The 22,907-nt window shown below is 47.7% G+C and overlaps 2 protein-coding genes across 2 annotated transcripts; one reads left to right on the forward strand and one right to left on the reverse strand.

Moving 5' to 3' along the window:
- The first annotated feature begins 6,856 nt into the window (after positions 1–6,856).
- On the forward strand, positions 6,857–8,159 carry LOC119337834. The gene is made up of 5 exons (XM_037610055.1): positions 6,857–7,202; positions 7,305–7,410; positions 7,489–7,570; positions 7,709–7,766; positions 7,844–8,159. Exons 1-5 carry the CDS (start codon positions 6,861–6,863, stop codon positions 7,988–7,990), a joined length of 735 nt encoding a protein of 244 aa, XP_037465952.1. The 5' UTR covers positions 6,857–6,860; the 3' UTR covers positions 7,991–8,159.
- Positions 8,160–8,179: 20 nt separating this feature from the next.
- LOC119337833 lies at positions 8,180–12,991 on the reverse strand. The gene is made up of 6 exons (XM_037610054.1): positions 12,179–12,991; positions 11,027–11,138; positions 10,757–10,928; positions 10,473–10,672; positions 8,831–8,965; positions 8,180–8,591 (listed from the first exon to the last, which is right to left on the reverse strand). Exons 1-5 carry the CDS (start codon positions 12,820–12,822, stop codon positions 8,834–8,836), a joined length of 1,260 nt encoding a protein of 419 aa, XP_037465951.1. The 5' UTR covers positions 12,823–12,991; the 3' UTR covers positions 8,180–8,591; positions 8,831–8,833.
- Between the last annotated feature and the right edge of the window lie 9,916 nt (positions 12,992–22,907).

Below are 22,907 nucleotides of genomic sequence, written 5' to 3' on the forward strand. Positions count from 1 at the left end.
GAACGCGGAGGTGCCGTCCGTTCGGCACTAGGATCTCCGGTGATTTGGATCACGACGAGTACGACTCCCTCAACCCCGTTCCCTTGAACGCTTCCGCTTGATCTACAAGGGTATGTAGATGCACTCTTCTCTCTCGTTGCGAGATGAACTCATAGATTGATCTTGGTGAAACCGTAGAAAAAAAATTATTTTCTGCAACGTTCCCCAACAGTATTCGGCTCCCCAGATAACTTTCGCAGTGAAGAGTTAATATTCGACATCATCCCTTTCCGCAGTGGCTACCATGCACTGCTCAGATGAACTGCCTTTGCCCGCTTTAATGCAGTCCCGCATTATGCTTACTTGAAGCTCAAAATGCCTGGACCTTGTGGCGTTATTACAGTCATATGGAGCGCTCACTCTGTATTGAAGAGCACACCGCGGACCTTGTAGCCGAAGTGTATAGCGGCCTTATCAAGCCGAACGGTTCATCGGCCAATAAAGCCAACGACGTATCCAAATGAGTCCGGTCCATGCATAATAGCGATAAGTCAACGAATCTGGACCTTGATTAGCGGTTTGGCCTCCGCCGATCGCCCCACCAGGTCGCAGCTTATGTGCCGTGCGTACATAATTACGCACTAAAAATACCTTGGGCGGCGCCAGAGGTACACTTCAGAATAGGTCCATTACACGGCTTGACCATAATTCGACCGCATATATCCTTTTCCTTTTAACGCAGATTCATCAAGGGCCCTACTTACAAGATGGTTGTCGCAGGAGATCCTTTTAAGGCTGGCACGTACCAACCATCAAACACTCCTCTTAAAGGACTTACTACTAAGGAGGAAAGGTGTAGATGTGCGGCAGGGCATCATTGGAGTTCCTTTTCCGAACTATGGTTTTTAGGCCCTGTGTTAGACTTTCCCCTATGTAAAATCTTCTCATTTTCTCTTTGGGCATGTACAAATGACCCTAATATTGAACGACATTGCCTGTCATCGACATATCAATAAAGATATAAAGGGCACAAATGATTATCACCTTCTTGGTTGGGCTTTGGATTTTTTTTCCTTGTCATCTGCGCTCCCCCTTACATGCGGCTGGCATACGTGGCTTCACACGGTCTTCAGACCAGGGGCTGTATTCGGCCCCACAAGATTCTTAAGTCCAAACATATAGGGAACTCTTCGGTGTCCCGGATATGGCATTATATGCATCAGCTCCAAATCATGTCTTTGGTCTATAGTTGGGTTGCCCGGCTCCTGTGTTTGCCACCTTACGTTCCGCGGCTAAGGTAGTAAAGGGAGAACTACTGTGATTGTATTTCTGGTTCGTCCGGTTAAGTACCTTAGTAGAGAAAGCCGAAAATTGACTGTCATGATAGGCGAGAGCAGGTCAGCAATCCGGTGACTTAGTGTTGTACTACGAATCGTTCGCGATTTATGTCGTCTTATACGAGGGGCTGGGTTTTTTGACCAGCCGCATTGCAAAGGCACCGCACTCCGGATTGCCGATCATGCAACAAGGGGCTAGTACTTAGCGCCACCAATAGACTCTTATGGCTAAATGAAAGTATTAAAGCCACATAGTCTGATTGCCTAGTTCACCTCGCAAGACGCCTCCTACATCGGACCAAGACGTTGGATAAAGTGCGGTCATGCGTTCCCAAACATCCCTTAAATATCTACGTGGGGGCTGAAGCCGACGACTGGTAAACTTTCAGACATATAAACAGCAAAATAGGAGGATAAACTAATAATAAAGCATAATCATAAATATCATACACCATGAGTTCGTTATATGACTCTTACAAACTGGACACAACTACTCAAATATGATCTCCTTGGAGCACTGGCCTTCTACAATATGAGCTCCCTCGAGGACCTCGTCGAAGTACCTCTCTGGTCGCCTGTGCTCCTTGCCCTCAGGTGGCCCTATCGTGGCAATCTCGGTGACCCTCATCTTTGCCCACTGCACCTTGACACGGGCGAAGGCCATCTGAGCACCTTCAATACAGGATGACCGCTTAAGGGCATCGATCTGAGGAAGCGCCTCCACCAGCCTCTTCACAAGTCCAAAGTGGCTACTAGGTATGGATTCGGTCGGCCACAGACGGACTATTACGTCCTTCATGGCCAGGCCGGCCACCCTATGCAGCTCGGACAGCTGCTTCAGCTGGTCGCTCAGGGGCACTGGAAGCACTGGCGTAAGTTATTGCGACCAGAACAACTTCTCCGTTGAGCTCCCCTCTTCGGCTCGAAAGAATGCGGCGGCGTCCGCAGTATTCCTTGGCAAGTCCGCAAAGGCACCTGGAGAACTCCGAACTTGGGTTAGCAAAATATATCTTCTACTAACATACTTACTCTACATGATAAAGGCCTTACCAGCCGCAATCTGCCTTGCCTCTTGGATCTCCTAGCGAGCGCCCTGGGCATCAACCTGGGCTTCCTCCAGGCTCTCATGGACTTTGGTGAGCTCGGAGGCCTACTCCGAACTCTTCTGCTCCAAGAACTCGCATCTAGTGATGGCGTCCTTGAGCTCCTTTTCGACCTCTCCCACCCGCGCCTCATGTCATCGGCGGGTGGTTTGCTCCTCCTCTAAATTTTCGGTCGCTTTGTTCGTGGTCGCCTTGCTCGCCTCCACCTCCTTTTGGGCTTCGGCAAGGGCACTCTTGAGGGACTCGACCTCATCGGCGCCAACTGCGAGTATAGTTATAACATTTTTAGTCAGTTAAAAACAACTAGCACATATACAATTTTCAGATATACCATTGGAGATATATGATCAAACTCCTCAATGCACACATACCTTGCGTCTCCTCAAACCGCTTATTGATATGGATTACTTCTTCATCAGCCAGTCGCAGCTTCCGAGTGAGTTCGGAAACTTCGGCGGCCTGGGCGCTCGCCGCCAGCAAGGAAGCCTCTCGCACATTAGAATAAAATGTCACCTCATCCGATCACTATGTGATCCTCTGTCTGACTTCGCTAAAGCCGGACAGAATCTCAGGTGCTACTATACATGGGCATATTCCTTTATTAAAATTGGTTAGAAAATTACATCGCATACCTCAAAGATTGTTAATAGGCTGGTAAAGGCTTCGTTCAGCCCGCTTTTGGCGGACTGAATCTTCTCAGCCACCATACTCATCAGGGTACGGTGCTCCTCCATGACGGAAGCACGACGAAGCGCTTCCGCCAAAGTATCCGGCGCTTACGGATTGATGGAGGTCGCCGATGGAGTCGACGCTCCCCCCTCCTTCAAAGGGGGTCGCTCGCCCGATTCGAGAACCGTATGGGTCTCCGGAATAGTGTCCGGCTGGGGGTCGGATTGGTCATGGCCCCCGTCATCAGTCTCCATGGAGGTTGGTCCCCCAATGTCTTCGGCAGCTGAGGTGTTACCCTCTAGCACCGTCTTGTCGGCCTCCCGCACCTCTCCATGGCCTGGAGAGGCTCTTCGGGACAAGACTTCGGTGTCGTCTCGAGCGGTTGGCGGAGAGGCCCGCGGAGGCGTCTCGCTCTCCACAATCCCCGGCTTGAGCGAGTTCCTCGGAGATGATAGTTGGGGGAGATCGCGGGCCGGGCTGAAACACACAATATAGTGTATTAAAAACTACAATCATAAAAGCCGATACATGTAAGGCATCCTTGGATACTTACGAGTCAGCCAGGGGCTTCGACCTGAGGCGCCGCTCGGGGATGACTTCGGCATCCGAATCCGAGTCGTCCGAGAGGGATATCTTCCCCCTCTTGGACGCTTCCGCCTTTGGGTCTTCGGAGGCCGCTCTCTTCTTCTTCCTCCCCTTAAGGGGAGATCGCTTTATCCCTCCTCCTTCTTTTCTTCTTCATCTCCCTCGTGGGAGGAGAAGGCTTCGAAATCCCTGGACACAGCGTCTGAGGCACCTTTATGGCGAGAGCCTCTTTTGGCCTCCTTGCCCTTCTTCTTGGTTTTATTCTCCGGCGCCTGGTACGGCGCAGGGACCAGCATCCTCGTCAGCAGAGGGTCAGCTGGGTTTTCGGGCAGCGAAGCTGGACACTTGATCCGCTCCGCCTTCTTCGTCCAGCCCTGGTTAAAGGATGAAAGTCTCAATATGCCCCTGTGATTTCTGAACTGAGTTATGTTCGGGGAGGCTGGGTGTGCACAGTCGAGGCCGATGTCGTCGGTCATCTCCGGCCATGACTTCTGGGCCTTGAAAAGCAGCCTCCAGATATCTTCGTGTGTCATGCCGAAGAATCGTTGTAGGGTCTGCGGCCCTTCCGGATTGAACTCCCACATATGAAGAGGTTGGCACTGGAAGGGAAGGGTCCGGCGGAATAGCATCACCTGAATCACATCAATGAGGCTGGTGTTCTTTTCTATAATATTTTTGATGCGCTTTTGCAGCATCAACACCTCGTCGGTCAACCCCCCCAGTCCAGACCCTTGTTGATCCACGACGCGAGCCGCATCGGGGGTCCGGATCTAAACTCAAGAGTGGCCGCCCAGTTGGCGGCATGAGGTTCGGTGATGTAGAACCACTCCTGCTGACATGTCTTGACAGTTTCCACGAAAGCCCCTTTGGGCCAGGTGACGTTGAGGAGTTTGCTCACCATAGCACCTCTGCAGTCTGCGTGCTACCCGTCCACCACCTTTGGCTTCACGTTGAAGACTTTGAGCCAGAAGCCGAAGTAGAATGAGGAGGAGCGCCTCGCACACGACGATAAACGCAGAGATGTGAAGGAAGGAGTTTGGGGCTAGATCATGGAAATCTAGCCCGTAATAGAACATGAGGCCGCGGACAAAAGGGTGAAGTGGAAACCCTAGTCCGGGGAGGAAGAGGGGGATGAATACCACCCTTTCGCCGGGCTCTGGAGTAGGGATAACCTGCTTCTTGGCAGGGATCCTGTACGCGATGTCCGTACTCAGGTACCCTGCCTCCCGGAGCTCCTTGATGTCCCTCTCCCTCACGGAGGAGGCCACCCACTTGCCTTGAAAGCCGGACCCGGACATGGCAGGAGATGTTGGTGGCAGTGGGGAAGATCGAAGCTTGGGCGTTGGATCTCGGAGACGGGAAGGCTAAGGAAGGAAGAAGGCGTGGGGTGGAGAAGACGGATCTATATTCGCTTATGTAGGCCGTGAATGCCAAGCGCCCGCCCCCCTAGCCTTAAAACCTCGCATGTTCCCAATGTGGGTATGCGCCGCGGTTGGTTGAATTACCCAAATACCATTGATATGCAATCCCGTATTAAGTGGGCACGATCTCTGTTTGACAGGACGTGCCAATGAGGCGTGGCCTCGAAACACGGAACGCGGGGTGTGAAAACGGTTCGAAATACCGAAGGGTCAAGCCTGACGCTTCGTCGAAAAAGTTGTCAGTAAAATACATTATTCTTATTTTTTATATATCCTGCCTTCAATGCTAAGGGTTGTGTTTATTATGAAAAGCCGGATACAATTCTTTTATAGAGGAAAGTCGATGTGTATTCTTCAAGGAACCCGCCTTGCAATGCCGAAGACAATCTGAGCGTCGAATATATCATCATTGAAGATTGGTTCAGGGGCTACTGTGGGAGTCCTGGACTAAGGGGTCCTCGGGCGTCTGGTCTATTTATGTGGGCCGGACTGATGGACCGTCAAGGTACAAGACAGAAGATTATCTATCGTGTCCGGTGGGGACTCTCACATGCGTGGATGGCAAGTTTAGGTGTCTGGATATATTATTCCTTTATGTAAAACCGACTTTGGACAACCCTAAGCCCCTCTGGTGTCTATATAAACCGGAGGGTTAGATCGGAGGCAGGATCACAACATTGCTAGGCTAGCTATCTAGGGTTAGCCGAATCGATCTTGAGGTAGATCAACTCTTGTAACCCTTATACCCTCGAATATAATCAAGCAGGAGTAGGGTTTTACCTCCATTAAAAAGGGCCCGAACCTGGGTAAACACTGTGTCCCTTCTTCATAGTTACCATTGATCCTCAGACGCACAGTTTGGGCCCCCCTACCCGAGATCGCCAGTTTTGACACCAACAATGAGTATCTCTAAGATGCTAAATAGGTTCAAAATTTCAAAGATTAATCGTTCAACCAATATGGTAGCTCATTTGATTGCTAAGTACAGTTTTGATAATAGAGCAGATGGTATTCTTGTTAACGATGTTCCGGCCTGTGTGGTGAATTTTGTAATGAGTGGTTGTAATAACTCTATTGGTTAATTAATATGTGAGGTGTTTTTTTTTAAAGAAACATAACTATGTTACAACAAAAATGGACATGCCTAGCAGGAAATCTTGCTCTTGTGCAAGAAAAATAACTATTTGTATAGTTGTTCGTCTCAAGAAATATAAATATATTTTTTACTTGATGGTTAACTGTTCGGTATTTTGGTATATACCATAAAAATCAAAATTTAAAACCGTATGAAAGTTCATAGCCTACCGAAACCAGAAACCATAAAAACCGTAAAATTGGTTTGGTTCAGGTTATTTTCGGTTTGGTTTTAAAATGCACAGAGTGAGATGCTACCGAGCTGGAGAAGAGTGGGCCGAGCTACAATGCCAGGTGAATGTGAGAATACTTGGCTTCCGGCTTGTCAGTCTTAAGCTACAATAAGTTTAGGAAACCCGGCGATCAAGGTTCCAAAACATGCTGCCTATGAGCATAGCCAGTTCTAGGATGCATGTAGGGTATGGACCTCGAGCCAAGTTTCCAAGAGCATCCTTCCTTTGCTTTCCTTGCCACCCGTTCATACCAAGCTATAAATCTAGTCTAGAGCACACCAGGGACATGGATGGCTTCGCGCCCATACCATCCCTTCCTTGTCCCAAACCAAAACTCCAGCCTCATAAATCGTGCACATCCAGGCACGATGCACTCCACGTCCAGAGCGCAGCTCCGCCATGGCTTCGACCCTGTCATGCCTTCCTCCTCCTCTTGCCGCGTCGCCGACCCGCCTGCGCCGAAACGGCGCGAGCGTTAGCAGGCCCGGGCGTCAATGCAGGGCATGGAGCAACGGCGCGGGGACGAGGAGGAAGAGAAGCGGCGGTAGACTGCGCGTGGAGGCTCTGTTCGGCGACGGAGGAGGAGGAGGGGAAGACGGGTTCCGGGCGGTGATGAGGATCGTGAAGCTCAACTCTGCCATCCAGAACCGGAGCGTCCGGGAGCTGCTGGAGCTGGTCGCCGACGAGTGCCGGTATTTCTGCCGCAACATCACGCCCGTCAGCGTTTCGGAGATGAGCAAGGTACTACAGCCAGCATGTTGCTTGCTGCTGCTACTTTTTTTTCTTCTTTTGTTCTTTTGTTCGTTCTGGTTGTGGTTGCTGACACGGGACATGCTTTGACAGAGCGTGTTCCTGTTTCTACATGAGATGATGCTCCGGCACCAGGTCTCGTTCGTGCTCAAGCCCGCGGAGAACGGAGCCTTCGACCTGGGCGTCAAGTGGTCGCTAGGTCTGCAAAACACTTGTCAGTTGCAACGTGTCAACCACCGTTTGATCAGTTCATACCGAAATGTTTGATGACTTGCAGAATGGAAGGGCCAGAAGCTGCCCTGGGACGTAGACTGCACTGTATCCACGACCCACGTCTACACAGGCCTACTGCTCGTCAGGTATGTTGTTGTCCAGCTAAACTCTGAATGTGGGCCAGCTTTCGGTGTTTACTTTATAGGCACATTTTCCATTCCACATAACTTATAGTGCAATTTAGACAGCAGAGACACAAAATTTCTGACTCTGTTGGTCTGTAGCCAAGTGAACAAGGCATGTGGGCCGCTCCTGCAGAGGATTCTACAGATGATTTACCAGGTAAGCATGGTACACTCCTAGCGAACCAAAATGCACAGACCCAAGTAAAATGACTCGACTTTTGTTTACCGCCGCAGAATCTGGATGCGGTTGTTTTGATCGTGGCAAACAAGCTCCTACCGGACGGCACGCTGGATGAGAAGGAGAGAAGCAACATAATTGTGTGTGCCATCATTGGCCTGGTGGTCATGGTTCTGTTCTACGCCATGTTTAACAACTTGTAGGTCCATCAGGGGCAGCAAGGCCACACCGATGATTCACAGAATTCTGATGTACAGATACCAGAATCTCTTGTGAAATGAATCAGCATGCATAATGACTTTATCCCTTCATGTAATAATACATAGCAGGGTAGTTGTTGGTCACAAAAAGGAAGAAAAACTTCATGAATATAAGAATAACCGGAGACACAATTTAGAACGACCGGGAGCAAATTTATCATTTTGATAACGATCTACAACATATAATTAGACATCACCTACAACATCACAATGTTCTGGGTAAAAAGGGAGAAAGCTGCCTCTTACCATAAGACGCGTCTATGGTTGCTGAATTTACATCAAAGTTAAATCAGCTTTCACTTTCTCTTACTGTTGCTACAAATTCGGACAGCCTACCAGATGTGAGACCCTTCCGGGAAGACCAAACTAGACAATATGCAGAACTAGCATTCCTTTTCATTGCTACTGTGATGAGATTAGCCTACAGCCCTTTCTCGTAAGTAAATAAGCCTGTTGGGTACCAAAGATGCAGTTAATAACTTCGGCGAGTTTCTGCCATTTCATCAGTTCCTACTACCAGGATGTTAGACCAACCATGTTTCATCTGCAGCCAAAGTTAGGCACTCGTATTAGATATAAGCAAACAAACACCTTTGTGTTAAATGAAACAGAACGAATAGTTAACAGGCCTAGATATTGATATAACGACTAAAAATACCTTGTATCGATTTCACACATTTCTATACTTCTACAGTGCAACGCTGGAAAAAAATAGGGACTGGCAATCGGCGGTGGAAGATGGATAAGCATGAGGATATTCTTAGGAGGGAGTCACTAACTAACCAGTTAGATCTTGTTAGGTTGCTTGAAAAGGTGGTCTGACAGCAACTCTGAAACAGCCGGAGCAGTTACGCTTTCACACCCAAAGAGATCTTTAAGCTTAGAGTCGCATAATATCATCGTGGGATTTGATGGATCCTGCAACAAAACAAACAAGAATGGAACTGAGGTACTTTAGAGAAGCCTATATTTACATAGGAGTACCAATTAGAACAGCAAGATGGTTGCATAAGGAGTTTTTATCTTGTCTGCATACAATAATAGATCCTTGCAAGTAAGGGAACTCACAATATAAGCAGAGGGAATATACAGTCTACCACCGATCAGCCAAATATAAATATGCCTACCTAAAAAGCCTAGCACTAACTAATGCCTAAATCTAGACACGGCAACATGCAGAACTGAATATTCACCCATGAAACATTCCTGATCAACAAAAAGAACAAGGAAAATCACATGGCGGGTGGGGTTGGTGGCATGCATTATTTGATACCATAAATAGATAAGTTTGCAAGCTGAGAGCTGTGAATAATTTCATGAACACATTGCATATATGCTGATTTTATAATTCGCAGTGTCTTAGGTGGCAACATCGTTACTGTTCTATGAAAGCACTCACGAGAGTGAAAGGGGGACTTGCGGGAATGCTTTCCTTATGCTTTACTCATCGTAAGTCTAAAGAGAACAAATAACAAGCCAACTTGCATATAGAAGCAATCAGCAAAATACTCCCATACAGCTGACAAGGATGTATGTAAGGTCATAGTGGTGTTAAAAAAAACTCTCAACCTCATGTACCAGTTCTTTAACTTCAAAAATGAAAAACAAATGGGAGCACACACTAAAATGACTTTTATCCAGAACAACCACCATATGCATCTAACTAATTGATCCCACATGCTTTGCTTATGCTTCACTCTTACCATACATTAAAAAAGAATTGACAACCAACCAACTTGTGTATAAAGCAACCTGCAAAATACTGGCTAATCGCTGCTCAAGGCATAAGGGTATAACTGTACACACCAAAAAGCAGATTTTTTTTCTCTCCACGTACCAGCTCTTCAAGTTAAAATAAATAGAGCAACATGGAATATAGTCAATATACACTCAACAACCTATATCTAAAAACAACCACCATATATGCCTCTAGTTGATCAACCACCAACAACCATGCCAACCAAATCTAAAATCAGAAAGAGAAAACAGAAAGTGAGTGATCTACCAAATAAAAATATCCACCATGATGTCCACTCCAGTCAACACAATCTGTCATGAATCAGACAGAAAAAAATCCAGGCCTGATAGCATTTATCCAGAGCATACAGAGAAAGGAGTACAATTACCAAATCTACTTAAATACGCTTCCTTGGGAGACAGTAATTCTACGTCTAACATCCTAAAGTTGTACACTTAAATATCCTTTCTTGTGTAATTCTAACATTCTAAAATAACCGAGATATGCTTGTACTTTCCAAAGATGCTTACATAACTAAACTGAATGAAGAATCGGTTCCACTTAGCTAGTTCTTCATGGTTGGACACAATTAATTTGCAATGCCCACTAATAGTTTAATATCACCCAGAGCATTTCACACTAGAACGGTATAGCACATCAAAGTTCTGATAATAATCATCCACTAACCTCTAGATTGTTGCTTTTGATGTGGTCCCAAACACGCTTGACAACCTCAGATTGGGACATCTCTCTTTCTCCAGTTCCAAAAAAGCTAGCAAGAGCATCAGACACGTTAACTAGAGGTTGGTTTGTAGCAACATCTTCGGCAGGAGGAACGGGAACATCTTCCACAGGCTTCAGCTTCTTCATATCTCGATTTGAATCTTCTGCAAGAAGTTGTAGCAAATATGATTTAAACTAAAGCTTGATTACTTTCTATAACATAACTACTGTTTGTGGGCAAGGACTACTTGTTGGCTCGAGTGGTTTTATATGCTTCGCTAAAAGCTTGTTCATCTTGAACATATCAGTGCAATCAGTCTCAAAAACCAATCGTAGCTCATCATTGCATATGATCTTTCTCTTATTGTTTGGGTCCTGCAAGTCATTCCTGCGAATGTACGCCCAAAGCTGCTTAACGATCTGCAATTGATTCAATTCACAATCTCAGGGCTTCTTCCGTGATGTAATCATATCAAGAGAAGGGAAGACAGTAGAAAGATGGGCCAGTATAATGAAACCTCAGTCCTAGCCATTGTTGGTTCACCAACAATAGCTTGCAGCTCAGGCGAAACACCACAGATTTTGTTTAATCCCCCTGGACCACCTCTTCGTTTTACTCCAGTACTTGCACTGATTCATAAAGATGATCAGAAATAATAAGTTTGATGAACAGACTGGACAACAGTAAAAGATAGCTGACATTCAAGAACAAGAGAATGGACACATCCGTATCTGCTGTAGTCATAGGGGAAGTACACCTCCAGATTTTACTCAGGAATATTCTTCCACACAGACAGATTGATGTGTGCTAAATAACTACAACCTCTGTACACTAACATAAGGCATTTTTGCAGTTTACAGATGGAGTATTTGTTTTCCTTTTTTGATCAACCCGAAGGAGCGCTGCCTTTTCATTTAGTGAAAAGGAGATTATAGTATGTATACGCTTGATCGAACGTTTTTTAGGCAACAAGCCAAAACCCTGCTAAATATTGCCATCCCGCACACAAATGTAAGCAGTTTAACAAAGTCAAGTAAACAGACATTAAGAGTTTCTTTCAAATCCCTTAAAGTTACAGAAAAATAAATGGAGTGCACTTGCTAATCCATTTCTTGCGCGCAATAAAAGCTCTGGTTGAGGATGCTTTTTAAAGCAACAATTTTGATGGGGATAGCAAAATCCATTACTACGGGTTCAGAGGCTTCAATTCTGCAGGCCAGGTTGACATAACTACGGCAGTATTCAAAGATTTTTTGAAGTACACAAGAAGTAATCTCGCAAGAGTCCTTGAACATTAAAAATCTAGTACGGGTTGGCATGAACCTACTGAACCGCTCAGAAATCATTTGCTTCCAGTTTACACCACCATCCTAATTACTCATAGTAATCATGATAGAACATCACTGTCCACCAGAAAGAATCAAAAGCACTGGCCCTAACAACATGAACAGGGATATCATGTGACACGAAAAAAAATAGGCCTTTGCGAATAACCCAAACTCAGTTCACCAAATAAATCTGAGAAAGGAGCTGCCAGAGCATGTGGTGTAAAGGATTGGGGCATAGCTTCGCGTAGACGTTAATACATAGCACACTAGTAGCCGTACCCAACACAAACCCTAGCACGAATGTGGAAAAAGATCATGAGACGAAGGATACCAAGAATCACCTTTCCTTCTTGGCCCTCGCGGGCGCGGCCCCACGCGGACTCTCGGCCACCGGCCCACGCGGACTGGCCCCCGCCGTGGCCGCATTAGCCGCGGCGGCCATCTGCTGCTGCTGGTGCTGCTGCTGCTGCTGCTGGTACTGCTGCAGCTGGACGAGCCTCTGCAGCTGCGCCTCGCCGGGCTGTGCGTAGCGGAACGACCCTGGGGCGTCATACGGCGATGAGGCCGGCGGGCTGGCGCGGTGCTGCTGCTGCTGGTGCTGGTGCTGCTGCTGGTACTGCTGCGAGGCGGCGTAATAGGACTGCAGCTGCTGCGGTGTCGGTTGCTGCGAGAAGAAGTGGGGCACGCCGGCGGGGGCGGAAGCGGAGGCCGTGGTGGTGGTGGTGCTGAAGTGGGGCTGGGCGTGGGGAGAGGAGGCGGGGGCAAAATGGTCTTTACGCGGAGCGGGGCCAAGGGCGGGGGAGAGGAGCGCGATGAGGATGTCGCGGATGAGCGGCGCCCTGGGGGCGAGGTCGACGCCGAGCTGCGCCTGGAGCTGGCGCACGACGGCGTCGGGGGATATCCCGGCCCCGGCGGCGCCGGGGAGCGCGGCAGCCTGGCGGACGAAGGACTCGACGTAGCGAGCGAGCTCCTGGTCGGACACCATCGGGGCTCGGGGCGGAGACGGCGGCGGACTCTCGTCGCCTTTTTTTGAAATGGGGAATCGCTCCGCTCTCGGGTCCGGGCGGGGGGCCGCGGTTTTGTTTTGGGAGGGGGTTTGGGTCGCGGTGGTTCCGGTGGGCTCAGCGAGCACCGCTCCTGTGTGTGCTCTGTCTGTCTGTTCTGGCCCTGTAGTTTTCTCCACGGTTGGCGTTTCGGATAGAGATGTATAGGTCAGGGGCTCTTTTCTGTTTGCCCCCTCGTTTGCCAGTTTTATTTCCATTACGCATACAGCTTCTGTTTCTTCGGTCCGATGGTCAAGGCTGCAAAAACTCCACCGAATGTCCGCACTTCTATGAATTTAATTGATTTATTTTGTAATAACGGAGACAAAACAAATTGTAACGGAGACGAAAGCCAATATACAAACGAAGCGTACGGATGAATTACTCACATGACATGAAATCCCACAACCGCACAGGCGGCCCGCCAAACTCTCCGAGTACACAACAGTCACAAACACGAGATTGCTAGTATGCATCCCCGCATAAAAAAAGACATTGCTACTACACCAAATGAGCCCCAGTGAGAACACCTCGACACAACACATTAGACGTCTTCCAACCAATAGCGACAACTCAATCCAAGAGGATGGGCCGAGAGATCGAAGTCAGAAAACGTCTTGCCTTTGGCGCCACTCTTATCTTTGTCCACCTTACCTCCTGACGGGGGCACCAACAGGGGATGAATTTAAATTTCATTAGAGCATCTATAACCGGACCGGTCATACAATTCCTAAACGCCAAGGCTCAGACTGACGGGCGAGATCCGCCCAAAAAACCCATCGGTCCGCTGGTTTCCTTCTCCGGTTTGGTGAGAAGGCACTCATGCCACCGCTCCGTCTCACCGCCTGAGGGATCAAATCTGGCTATTTTCAGCTGGACGGTGAGGGGAACCCTAGCCACCCCCATTTCCTTCCTCTCCATTTCGTTCGCACCGCCACCACTCCCCCGCCCGCTTTCACTTCCGCTCCAGCCTTGTCGTTGCCATGATTTTGAAGAATTAACTCCATTCTATCTCTCCAACAAAAAATTGGGGTTGTGCCCGAGTTGTACACTCCCTTCATTCGGGGAACCCTTTTTGATTCTGAACTTCGCTCGCAAAGTAAGTGTCCTTTTAACGGCCAGCCTTTTTTAATGCGTCGCTTGACCCTATTTTGAAAATGAGCTTTACTACTACAGGATGCTCACGTCCGAGCGCCAGGTGAAATTCACCGACGAGATGCGCGTCGCGCCGTTCAAATTGCGGTGGGACAAGAGGGAGAAGAAGAGAAGGAGGACGAGGAGGAGGAGGTGCAGAAGGGCAAGCAAGAGGAGGTGTCGGATGACGTGGAGAAGGAGGCGAAGGAGGTGTCGGGCATGGAGGATGAGCCCGACGACTTTGGCATGGAGCAGGCTAAGGTGGAGTTCCTGTTGGAAATATGCCCTAGAGGCAATAATAAAATGATTATTATTATATTTCCTTGTTCATGATAATTGTCTTTTATTCATGCTATAATTGTATTATCCGGAAATCGTAATACACGTGTGAATACTTAGACCAGAACATGTCCCTAGTGAGCCTCTAGTTGACTAGCTCGTAGATCAACAGATAGTCATGGTTTCCTGACTATGGACATTGGATGTCGTTGATAACGGGATCACATCATTAGGAGAATGATGTGATGGACAAGACCCAATCCTAAGCATAGCACAAGATCGTGTAGTTCGTTTTGCTAGAGCTTTTCCAATGTCAAGTATCTTTTTCTTAGACCATGAGATCGTGTAACTCCCGGATACCGTAGGAGTGCTTTGGGTGTACCAAACGTCACAACGTAACTGGGTGACTATAAAGGTGCACTACAGGTATCTCCGAAAGTGTCTGTTGGTTTGACACGGATCGAGACTGGGATTTGTCACTCCGTATTACGGAGAGGTATCACTGGGCCCACTCGGTAGTGCATCATCATAATGAGCTCAAAGTGACCAAGTGTCTGGTCACAGGATCATGCATTACGGTACGAGTAAAGTGACTTGCCGGTAACAAGATTGAACGAGGTATTGGGATACCGACGATCGAATCTCGGGCAAGTAACATACCGTTTGACAAAGGGAATAGTATACGGGGTTGCTTGAATCCTCGACATCATGGTTCATCCGATGAGATCATCGAGGAGTATGTGGGAGCCAACATGGGTATCCAGATCCCGCTGTTGGTTATTGACCGGAGAGCCGTCTCGGTCATGTCTACATGTCTCCCGAACCCGTAGGGTCTACACACTTAAGGTTCGTTGACGCTAGGGTTGTATGAATATGAGTATGCAGCAAACCGAATGTTGTTCGGAGTCCCGGATGAGATCCCGGACGTCACGAGGAGTTCCGGAATGGTCTGGAGGTAAAAAATTATATATAGGAAGTGCGGTTTCGGCCATCGGGAAAGTTTCGGGGTCAACCGGTATTGTACTGGGACCACCGGAAGGGTCCCGGGGTTCCACCGGGTGGGGCCACCTATCCCGGAGGGCCCCGTGGGCTGAAGTGGGAGGGGAACCAGCCCCTAGTGGTCTGGTGCCCCCCCTTGGGCCCCCCCTGTGCCTAGGGTTGAAAACCCTAGGGTGGGGGGCGCACCCCACTTGCCTTGGGGGGCACTCCACCCCCCTAGGCGCCGCCCCCTTGGGAGATTGGATCTCCAGGGCCGGCGCCCCCCCAGGGGGCCTATATAAGGGAGGGGGAGGGAGGGCAGCCGCACCCTGAGTCTTGGCGCCTCCCTTCCCCTGCTACACCTCTTCCTCCTCCCGCAGTTGCTTGGCGAAGCCCTGCCGGAGCCCTGCTGCATCCACCACCACGCCGTCGTGCTGCTGGATCTTCATCAACCTCTCCTTCCCCCTTGCTGGATCAAGACGGGGGAGACGTCACGCTGACCGTACGTGTGTTAAACGCGGAGGTGTCGTCCGTTCGGCGCTAGGATCTCCGGTGATTGGATCACGACGAGAACGACTCCCTCAACCCCGTTCTCTTGAACGCTTCCGCACGCGATCTACAAGGGTATGTAGATGCATCTCTCTCTCTCTCGTTGCTAGATGAACTCATAGATTGATCTTGGTGAACGTAGAAATTTTTTATTTTATGCAACGTTCCCCAACAGTGGCATCATGAGCTAGGTCTATGCGTAGTTCTCTATTGCACGAGTAGAACACAAATCTGTTGTGGGCGTAGATCTTGTAAACTTGCTTGCCACTACTAGTCTTATCTTGCTTCAGCGGTATTGTGGGATGAAGCGGCCCGGACCGACCTTACACATACGATTACGTGAGACAGGTTCCACCGACTGACATGCACTAGTTGCATAAGGTGGCTACCGAGTGTCTGTCTCTCCTACTTTAGTTGGAGCGGATTCGATGAAAAGGGTCCTTATGAAGGGTATAGAAGTTGACAAAATCACGTTGTGGTTATTCGTAGGTAAGAAAACGTTCTTGCTAGAACCCAATTGCAGCCACGTAAAAGATGCAACAACAATTAGAGGACGTCTAACTTGTTTTTGCAGCAATTGTCATGTGATGTGATATGGCCAGAAGTTGTGATGAATGATGAATGATATATTGTGATGTATGAGATCATGTTCTTGTAATAGGAATCATGAATTGCATTTCGATGAGTATGACAACCGGCAGGAACCATAGGAGTTGTCTTAATTATTGTATGACCTGCGTGTCAATGATTTAACGCCATGTAATTACTTTACTTTATTGCTAAACCGTTAGTTATAGTAGTAGAAGTAATAGTTGGCGAGCAACTTCATGGAGGCACGATGATGGAGATCATGGTGTCATGCCGGTGACGAAGATGATCATGGAGCCTCGAAGATGGAGATCGAAGGAGCTATACGATATTGGCCATATTATGTCACTACTATATATAATTGCATGTGATGTTTATTATGTTTTATGCATCTTGTTTACTTAGAACGGCGGTAGTAAATAAGATGATCCCTTATAATAATTTCAAGAAAGTGTTCCCCCTAACTCTGCGACGTTGCTAAAGTTCGTCGTTTCGAAGCACCACGTGATGATCGGGTGTGATAGATCCTTACGTTCACATACAACGGGTGTAAGACAACTTTACACATGCATAAACACTTAGGGTTAACTTGACGAGCCTAGCATGTACAGACATGGCCTCGGAACACAGAGACTGAAAGGTCGAACATGAGTCGTATGGAAGATACGATCAACATGGAGATGTTCACCGATGAGGACTAGTCCGTATCACGTGATGATCGGACACGGCCTAGTCGACTCGGATCGTGTAACACTTAGATGACTAGAGGGATGTCAAATCTGAGTGGGAGTTCATTAAATAATTTGATTAGATGAACTTAATTATCATGAACTTAGTCTAAAGTCTTTGCAAAATATGTCTTGTAGATCAAATGGCCAACGCTCATGTCAACATGAACTTCAACACGTTCCTAGAGAAAACCAAGCTGAAAGATGATGGCAGCAACTATTCGGACTGGGTCCGGAACCTGAGGATCATCCTCATAGCTGCCAAGAAAGCATATGTTCTAGAAGGACCGCTAGGTGAAGCACCCATCCCAGAGAACCAAGACGTTATGAATGCTTGGCAGTCACGTGCTGATGATTACTCCCTCGTTCAGTGCGGCATGATTTACAGCTTAGAACCGGGGCTCCAAAAGCGTTTTGAGCAACACGGAGCATATGAGATGTTCGAGGAGCTGAAAATGGTTTTCCAAGCTCATGCCCAGGTCGAGAGATATGAAGTCTCCGACAAGTTCTATAGTTGTAAGATGGAGGAAAATAGTTCTGTCAGTGAGCACGTACTCAAAATGTCTGGGTTGCACAACCGCCTGTCCCAGCTGGACATTAACCTCCCGGACGAGGCGGTCATTGACAGAATCCTTCAGTCGCTCCCACCGAGCTACAAGAGCTTTGTGATGAACTACAATATGCAGGGGATGGTAAAGACCATTCCTGAAGTATTTTCAATGCTGAAGTCAGCAGAGGTTGAAATCAAGAAAGAACATCAAGTGTTGATGGTCAATAAGACCACTAAGTTCAAGAAGGGCAAGGGTAAGAAGAACTTCAAGAAGGATGGCAAAGATGTTGTTGCGCCCGGTAAGCCAGTTGCCGGGAAGAAGTCAAAGAATGGACCCAAGCCTGAGACTGAGTGCTTTTATTGCAAAGGGAAGGGTCACTGGAAGCGGAACTGCCCCAAATACTTAGCGGACAAGAAGGCCGGCAACACTAAAGGTATATGTGATATACATGTAATTGTTGTGTACCTTACCAGTACTCGTAGTAACTCCTGGGTATTTGATACCGGTGTCGTTGCTCATATTTATAACTCACAACAGGAGCTGCGGAATAAGCGGAGACTGGCAAAGGACGAGATGACGATGCGCGTCGGGAATGGTTCCAAGGTCGATGTGATCGCCGTCGGCACGCTACCTCTACATTTACCCACGGGATTAGTTATGAACCTCAATAATTGTTATTTAGTGCCAAGTTTGAGCATGAACATTGTATCTGGATCTCGTTTAATATGAGATGGCTACTCATTTAAATCCGAGAATAATGGTTGTTCTATTTATATGAGAGATATGTTTTATGGTCATGCCCCGATGGTCAATGGTTTATTCTTAATGAATCTCGAACGTAATGTTACACATATTCATAGTGTAAATACCAAAAGATGTAAAGTTGATAACGATAGTCCCACATACTTGTGGCACTGCCGCCTTGATCACATTGGTGTCAAGCGCATGAAGAAGCTCCATGCTGATGGACTTTTAGAGTCTCTCGATTATGAATCATTTGACACATGCGAACCATGCCTCATGGTCAAAATGACCAAGACTCCGTTCTCCGGAACAATGGAGCGAGCAACCAACTTATTGGAAATCATACATACTTATGTGTGTGGTCCAATGAGTGTTGAGGCTCGCGAAGGATATCGTTATGTTCTCACTCTCACTGATGACTTAAGTAGATATGGGTATGTCTACTTGATGAAACACAAGTCTGAGACATTTGAAAAGTTCAAGGAATTTCAGAATGAGGTAGAGAATCAACGTGACCGAAAGATAAAGTTTTTACGATCAGATCGTGGAGGAGAATACTCAAGTCACGAGTTTGGTACACACTTAAGAAAATGTGGAATCGTTTCACAACTCACGCCGCCTGGAACACCTCAGCGTAACGGTGTGTCCGAATATCGTAATCGCACTCTATTGGATATGGTGCAATCTATGATGTCTCTTACCGGTTTGCCGCTATCATTTTGGGGATACGCACTAGAGACAGCTATATTCACTTTAAATAGGGCACCGTCTAAATCCGTTGAGACGACACTGTATGAATTATGGTTTGGGAAGAAATCTAAGCTGTCGTTTCTAAAAATTTGGGGATGCAATGCTTATGTCAAGAAACTTCAACCTGAAAAGCTCGAACCCAAGTCGGAAAAATGCGTCTTCATAGGATACCCCAAGGAAACCATTGGGTATACCTTCTACCTTAGATCCGAAGGCAAGATCTTTGTTGCCAAGAACGGATCCTTTCTGGGAAAAGAGTTTCTCTCGAAAGGAGTAAGTGGGAGGAAAGTAGAACTCGATGAAGTACTACCTCTTGAACCGAAAAGTAGTGCAGCTCAGGAAAATGTTCCTGTGGTGCCTACACCGACTGGAGAGGAAATAAATGATGATGATCAAGGTACTTCGAATCAAGTTGCTACTGAATTTCGTAGGTCCACAAGGACACGTTCCACACCAGAGTGGTATGGCAATCCTGTCCTGGAAATCATGTTGTTAGACAACGGTGAACCTTCAAACTATGAAGAAGCGATGGTGGGCCCAGATTCCAACAAATGGCTAGAAGCCATGCAATCCGATATAGAATCCATGTATGAAAACAAAGTATGGACTTTGACAGACTTGCCCGATGATCGGCGAGCGATAGAAAACAAATGGATCTTTAAGAAGAAGACGGACGCGGATGGTAATGTTACCATCTATAAAGCTCGACTTGTCGCTAAGGGTTATCGGCAAGTTCAAGGGGTTGACTACGATGAGACTTTCTCTCCCGTAGTGAAGCTTAAGTCCGTCCGAATCATGTTAGCAATTGCCGCATACTATGATTATGAGATATGGCAGATTGACGTCAAAATGACATTCCTTAACGGTTATCTTAAGGAAGGGCTGTATATGATGCAGCCGGAAGGTTTTGTCGATCCTAAGAATGCTGACAGAGTATGCAAGCTCCAGCGATCCATTTATGGGCTGGTGCAAGCATCTCGGAGTTGGAACATTCGCTTTGATGAGATGATCAAAGCGTTTGGGTTTATGCAGACTTATGGAGAAGCCTGCGTTTACAAGAAAGTGAGTGGGAGCTCTGTAGCATTTCTCATATTATATGTAGATGACATACTTTTGATGGGAAATGATATAGAACTTTTGGACAGCATTAAGGCCTACTTGAATAAGTGTTTTTCAATGAAGGACCTTGGAGAAGCTGCTTACATATTAGGCATCAAGATCTATAGGGATAGATCGAGACACCTCATAGGTCTTTCACAAAGCACATACCTTGATAAGATTTTGAAGAAGTTCAAAATGGATCAGTCCAAGAAAGGGTTCTTGCCTATATTGCAAGGTGTGAGATTGAGCTTGGCTCAATGCCCGACCACGGCAAAAGATAAAGAAGAGATGAGTGTCATCCCCTATGCCTCAGCCATAGGATCTATAATGTATGCCATGTTGTGTACCAGACCTGATGCAAACCTTGCCGTAAGTTTGGTAGGAAGGTACCAAAGTAATCCCGGCAAGGAACACTGGACAGCGGTCAAGAATATCCTTAAGTACCTGAAAAGGACAAAGGACATGTTTCTCTTTTATGGAGGTGACGAAGAGCTCGTCGTAAAGGGTTACGTCGACGCTAGCTTCGACACAGATCTGGATGACTCTAAGTCACAAACCGGATACGTGTATATGTTGAATCATGGAGCAGTAAGTTGGTGCAGTTACAAGCAGAGCGTCGTGGCGGGATCTACATGTGAAGCGGAGTACATGGAAGCCTCGGAGGCAGCGCATGAAGCAATATGGATGAAGGAGTTCATCACCGACCTAGGAGTCATACCCAATGCGTCGGGGCCTATCACTCTCTTCTGTGACAACACTGGAGCTATTGCCCTTGCCAAGGAGCCCAGGTTTCACAAGAAGAACAGGCACATCAAGCGTCCTTTCAACTCCATCTGTGAAAATGTTCAAGATGGAGACATAGATATTTGCAAAGTACACACGGATCTGAATGTCGCAGATCCGTTGACTAAACCTCTTCCGCGAGCAAAACATGATCAACACCAGAACTCTATGGGTGTTCGATTCATCACAATGTAACTAGATTATTGATTCTAGTGCAAGTGGGATACTGTTGGAAATATGCCCTAGAGGCAATAATAAAATGATTATTATTATATTTCCTTGTTCATGATAATTGTCTTTTATTCATGCTATAATTGTATTATCCGGAAATCATAATACACGTGTGAATACTTAGACCAGAACATGTCCCTAGTGAGCCTCTAGTTGACTAGCTCGTTGATCAACAAATAGTCATGGTTTCCTGACTATGGACATTGGATGTCGTTGATGACGGGATCACATCATTAGGAGAATGATGTAATGGACAAGACCCAATCCTAAGCATAGCACAAGATCGTGTAGTTCGTTTTGCTAGAGCTTTTCCAATGTCAAGTATCTTTTCCTTAGACCATGAGATCGTGTAACTCCCGGATACCGTAGGAGTGCTTTGGGTGTACCAAACGTCACAACGTAACTGGGTGACTATAAAGGTGCACTACAGGTATCTCCGAAAGTGTCTGTTGGGTTGACACGGATCGAGACTGGGATTTGTCACTCCGTATTATGGAGAGGTATCACTGGGCCCACTCGGTAGTGCGTCATCATAATGAGCTCAAAGTGACCGAGTGTCTAGTCACGGGATCATGCATTACGGTACGAGTAAAGTGACTTGCCGGTAACAAGATTGAACGAGGTATTGGGATACCGACGATCGAATCTCGGGCAAGTAACATACCGTTTGACAAAGGGAATAGTATACGGGGTTGCTTGAATCCTCGACATCGTGGTTCATCCGATGAGATCATCGAGGAGTATGTGGGAGCCAACATGGGTATCCAGATCCCACTGTTGGTTATTGACCGGAGAGCCATCTCGGTCATGTCTACATGTCTCCCGAACCCGTAGGGTCTACACACTTAAGATTCGTTGATGCTAGGGTTGTATGAATATGAGTATGCAGCAAACCGAATGTTGTTCGGAGTCCCGGATGAGACCCCGGACGTCACGAGGAGTTCCGGAATGGTCTGGAGGTAAAGAATTATATATAGGAAGTGCGGTTTCGGCCATCGGGAAAGTTTCGGGGTCACCCGATATTGTACCGGGACCACCGAAAGGGTCCCGGGGGTCCACCGGGTGGGGCCACCTATCCCGGAGGGCCCCGTGGGCTGAAGTGGGAGGGGAACCAGCCCCTAGTGGGCTGGTGCGCCCGCCCTTGGCCCCCCTTGCGCCTAGGGTTGAAAACCCTAGGGTGGGGGGCGCACCCCACTTGCCTTGGGGGCACTCCACCCCCCTGGCCACCGCCCCCTTGGGAGATTGGATCTCCAGGGCCGGCGCCCCCCCAGGGGGCCTATATAAGGGAGGGGGGAGGGAGGGCAGCCGCACCCTGAGTCTTGGCGCCTCCCTTCCCCTGCTACACCTCTTCCTCCTCCCGCAGTTGCTTGGCGAAGCCCTGCCGAAGCCCTGCTGCATCCACCACCACACCGTCGTGCTGCTGGATCTTCATCAACCTCTCCTTTCCCCTTGCTGCATCAAGACGGAGGAGACGTCACGCTGACCGTATGTGTGTTGAACGCGGAGGTGCCGTCCGTTCGGCGCTAGGATCTCCGGTGATTGGATCACGACGAGAACGACTCCCTCAACCCCGTTCTCTTGAACGCTTCCGCACGCGATCTACAAGGGTAT

The sequence above is a fragment of the Triticum dicoccoides genome, chromosome 7B, assembly GCF_002162155.2.
Source record: "Triticum dicoccoides isolate Atlit2015 ecotype Zavitan chromosome 7B, WEW_v2.0, whole genome shotgun sequence".
NCBI lineage: Eukaryota > Viridiplantae > Streptophyta > Magnoliopsida > Poales > Poaceae > Triticum > Triticum dicoccoides.

What these genes read in the sequence shown, in the direction of transcription:
- LOC119337834 (XM_037610055.1), top strand. Translation starts at nt 6,861, where the DNA reads ATGGCTTCGACCCTGTCATGCCTTCCTCCTCCTCTTGCCGCGTCGCCG. An exon ending in GGGCGTCAAGTGGTCGCTAG is followed by an intron (nt 7,411 to 7,488) that starts GTCTGCAAAACA and finishes GATGACTTGCAG; the next exon opens with AATGGAAGGGCCAGAAGCTG. An exon ending in ACAGGCCTACTGCTCGTCAG is followed by an intron (nt 7,571 to 7,708) that starts GTATGTTGTTGT and finishes GTTGGTCTGTAG; the next exon opens with CCAAGTGAACAAGGCATGTG.
- LOC119337833 (XM_037610054.1), bottom strand. Translation starts at nt 12,822, where the DNA reads ATGGTGTCCGACCAGGAGCTCGCTCGCTACGTCGAGTCCTTCGTCCGC. An exon ending in GCGAGGGCCAAGAAGGAAAG is followed by an intron (nt 11,139 to 12,178) that starts GTGATTCTTGGT and finishes TTTATGAATCAG; the next exon opens with TGCAAGTACTGGAGTAAAAC. An exon ending in TCAAAAGCAACAATCTAGAG is followed by an intron (nt 8,966 to 10,472) that starts GTTAGTGGATGA and finishes GTTTTGTTGCAG; the next exon opens with GATCCATCAAATCCCACGAT.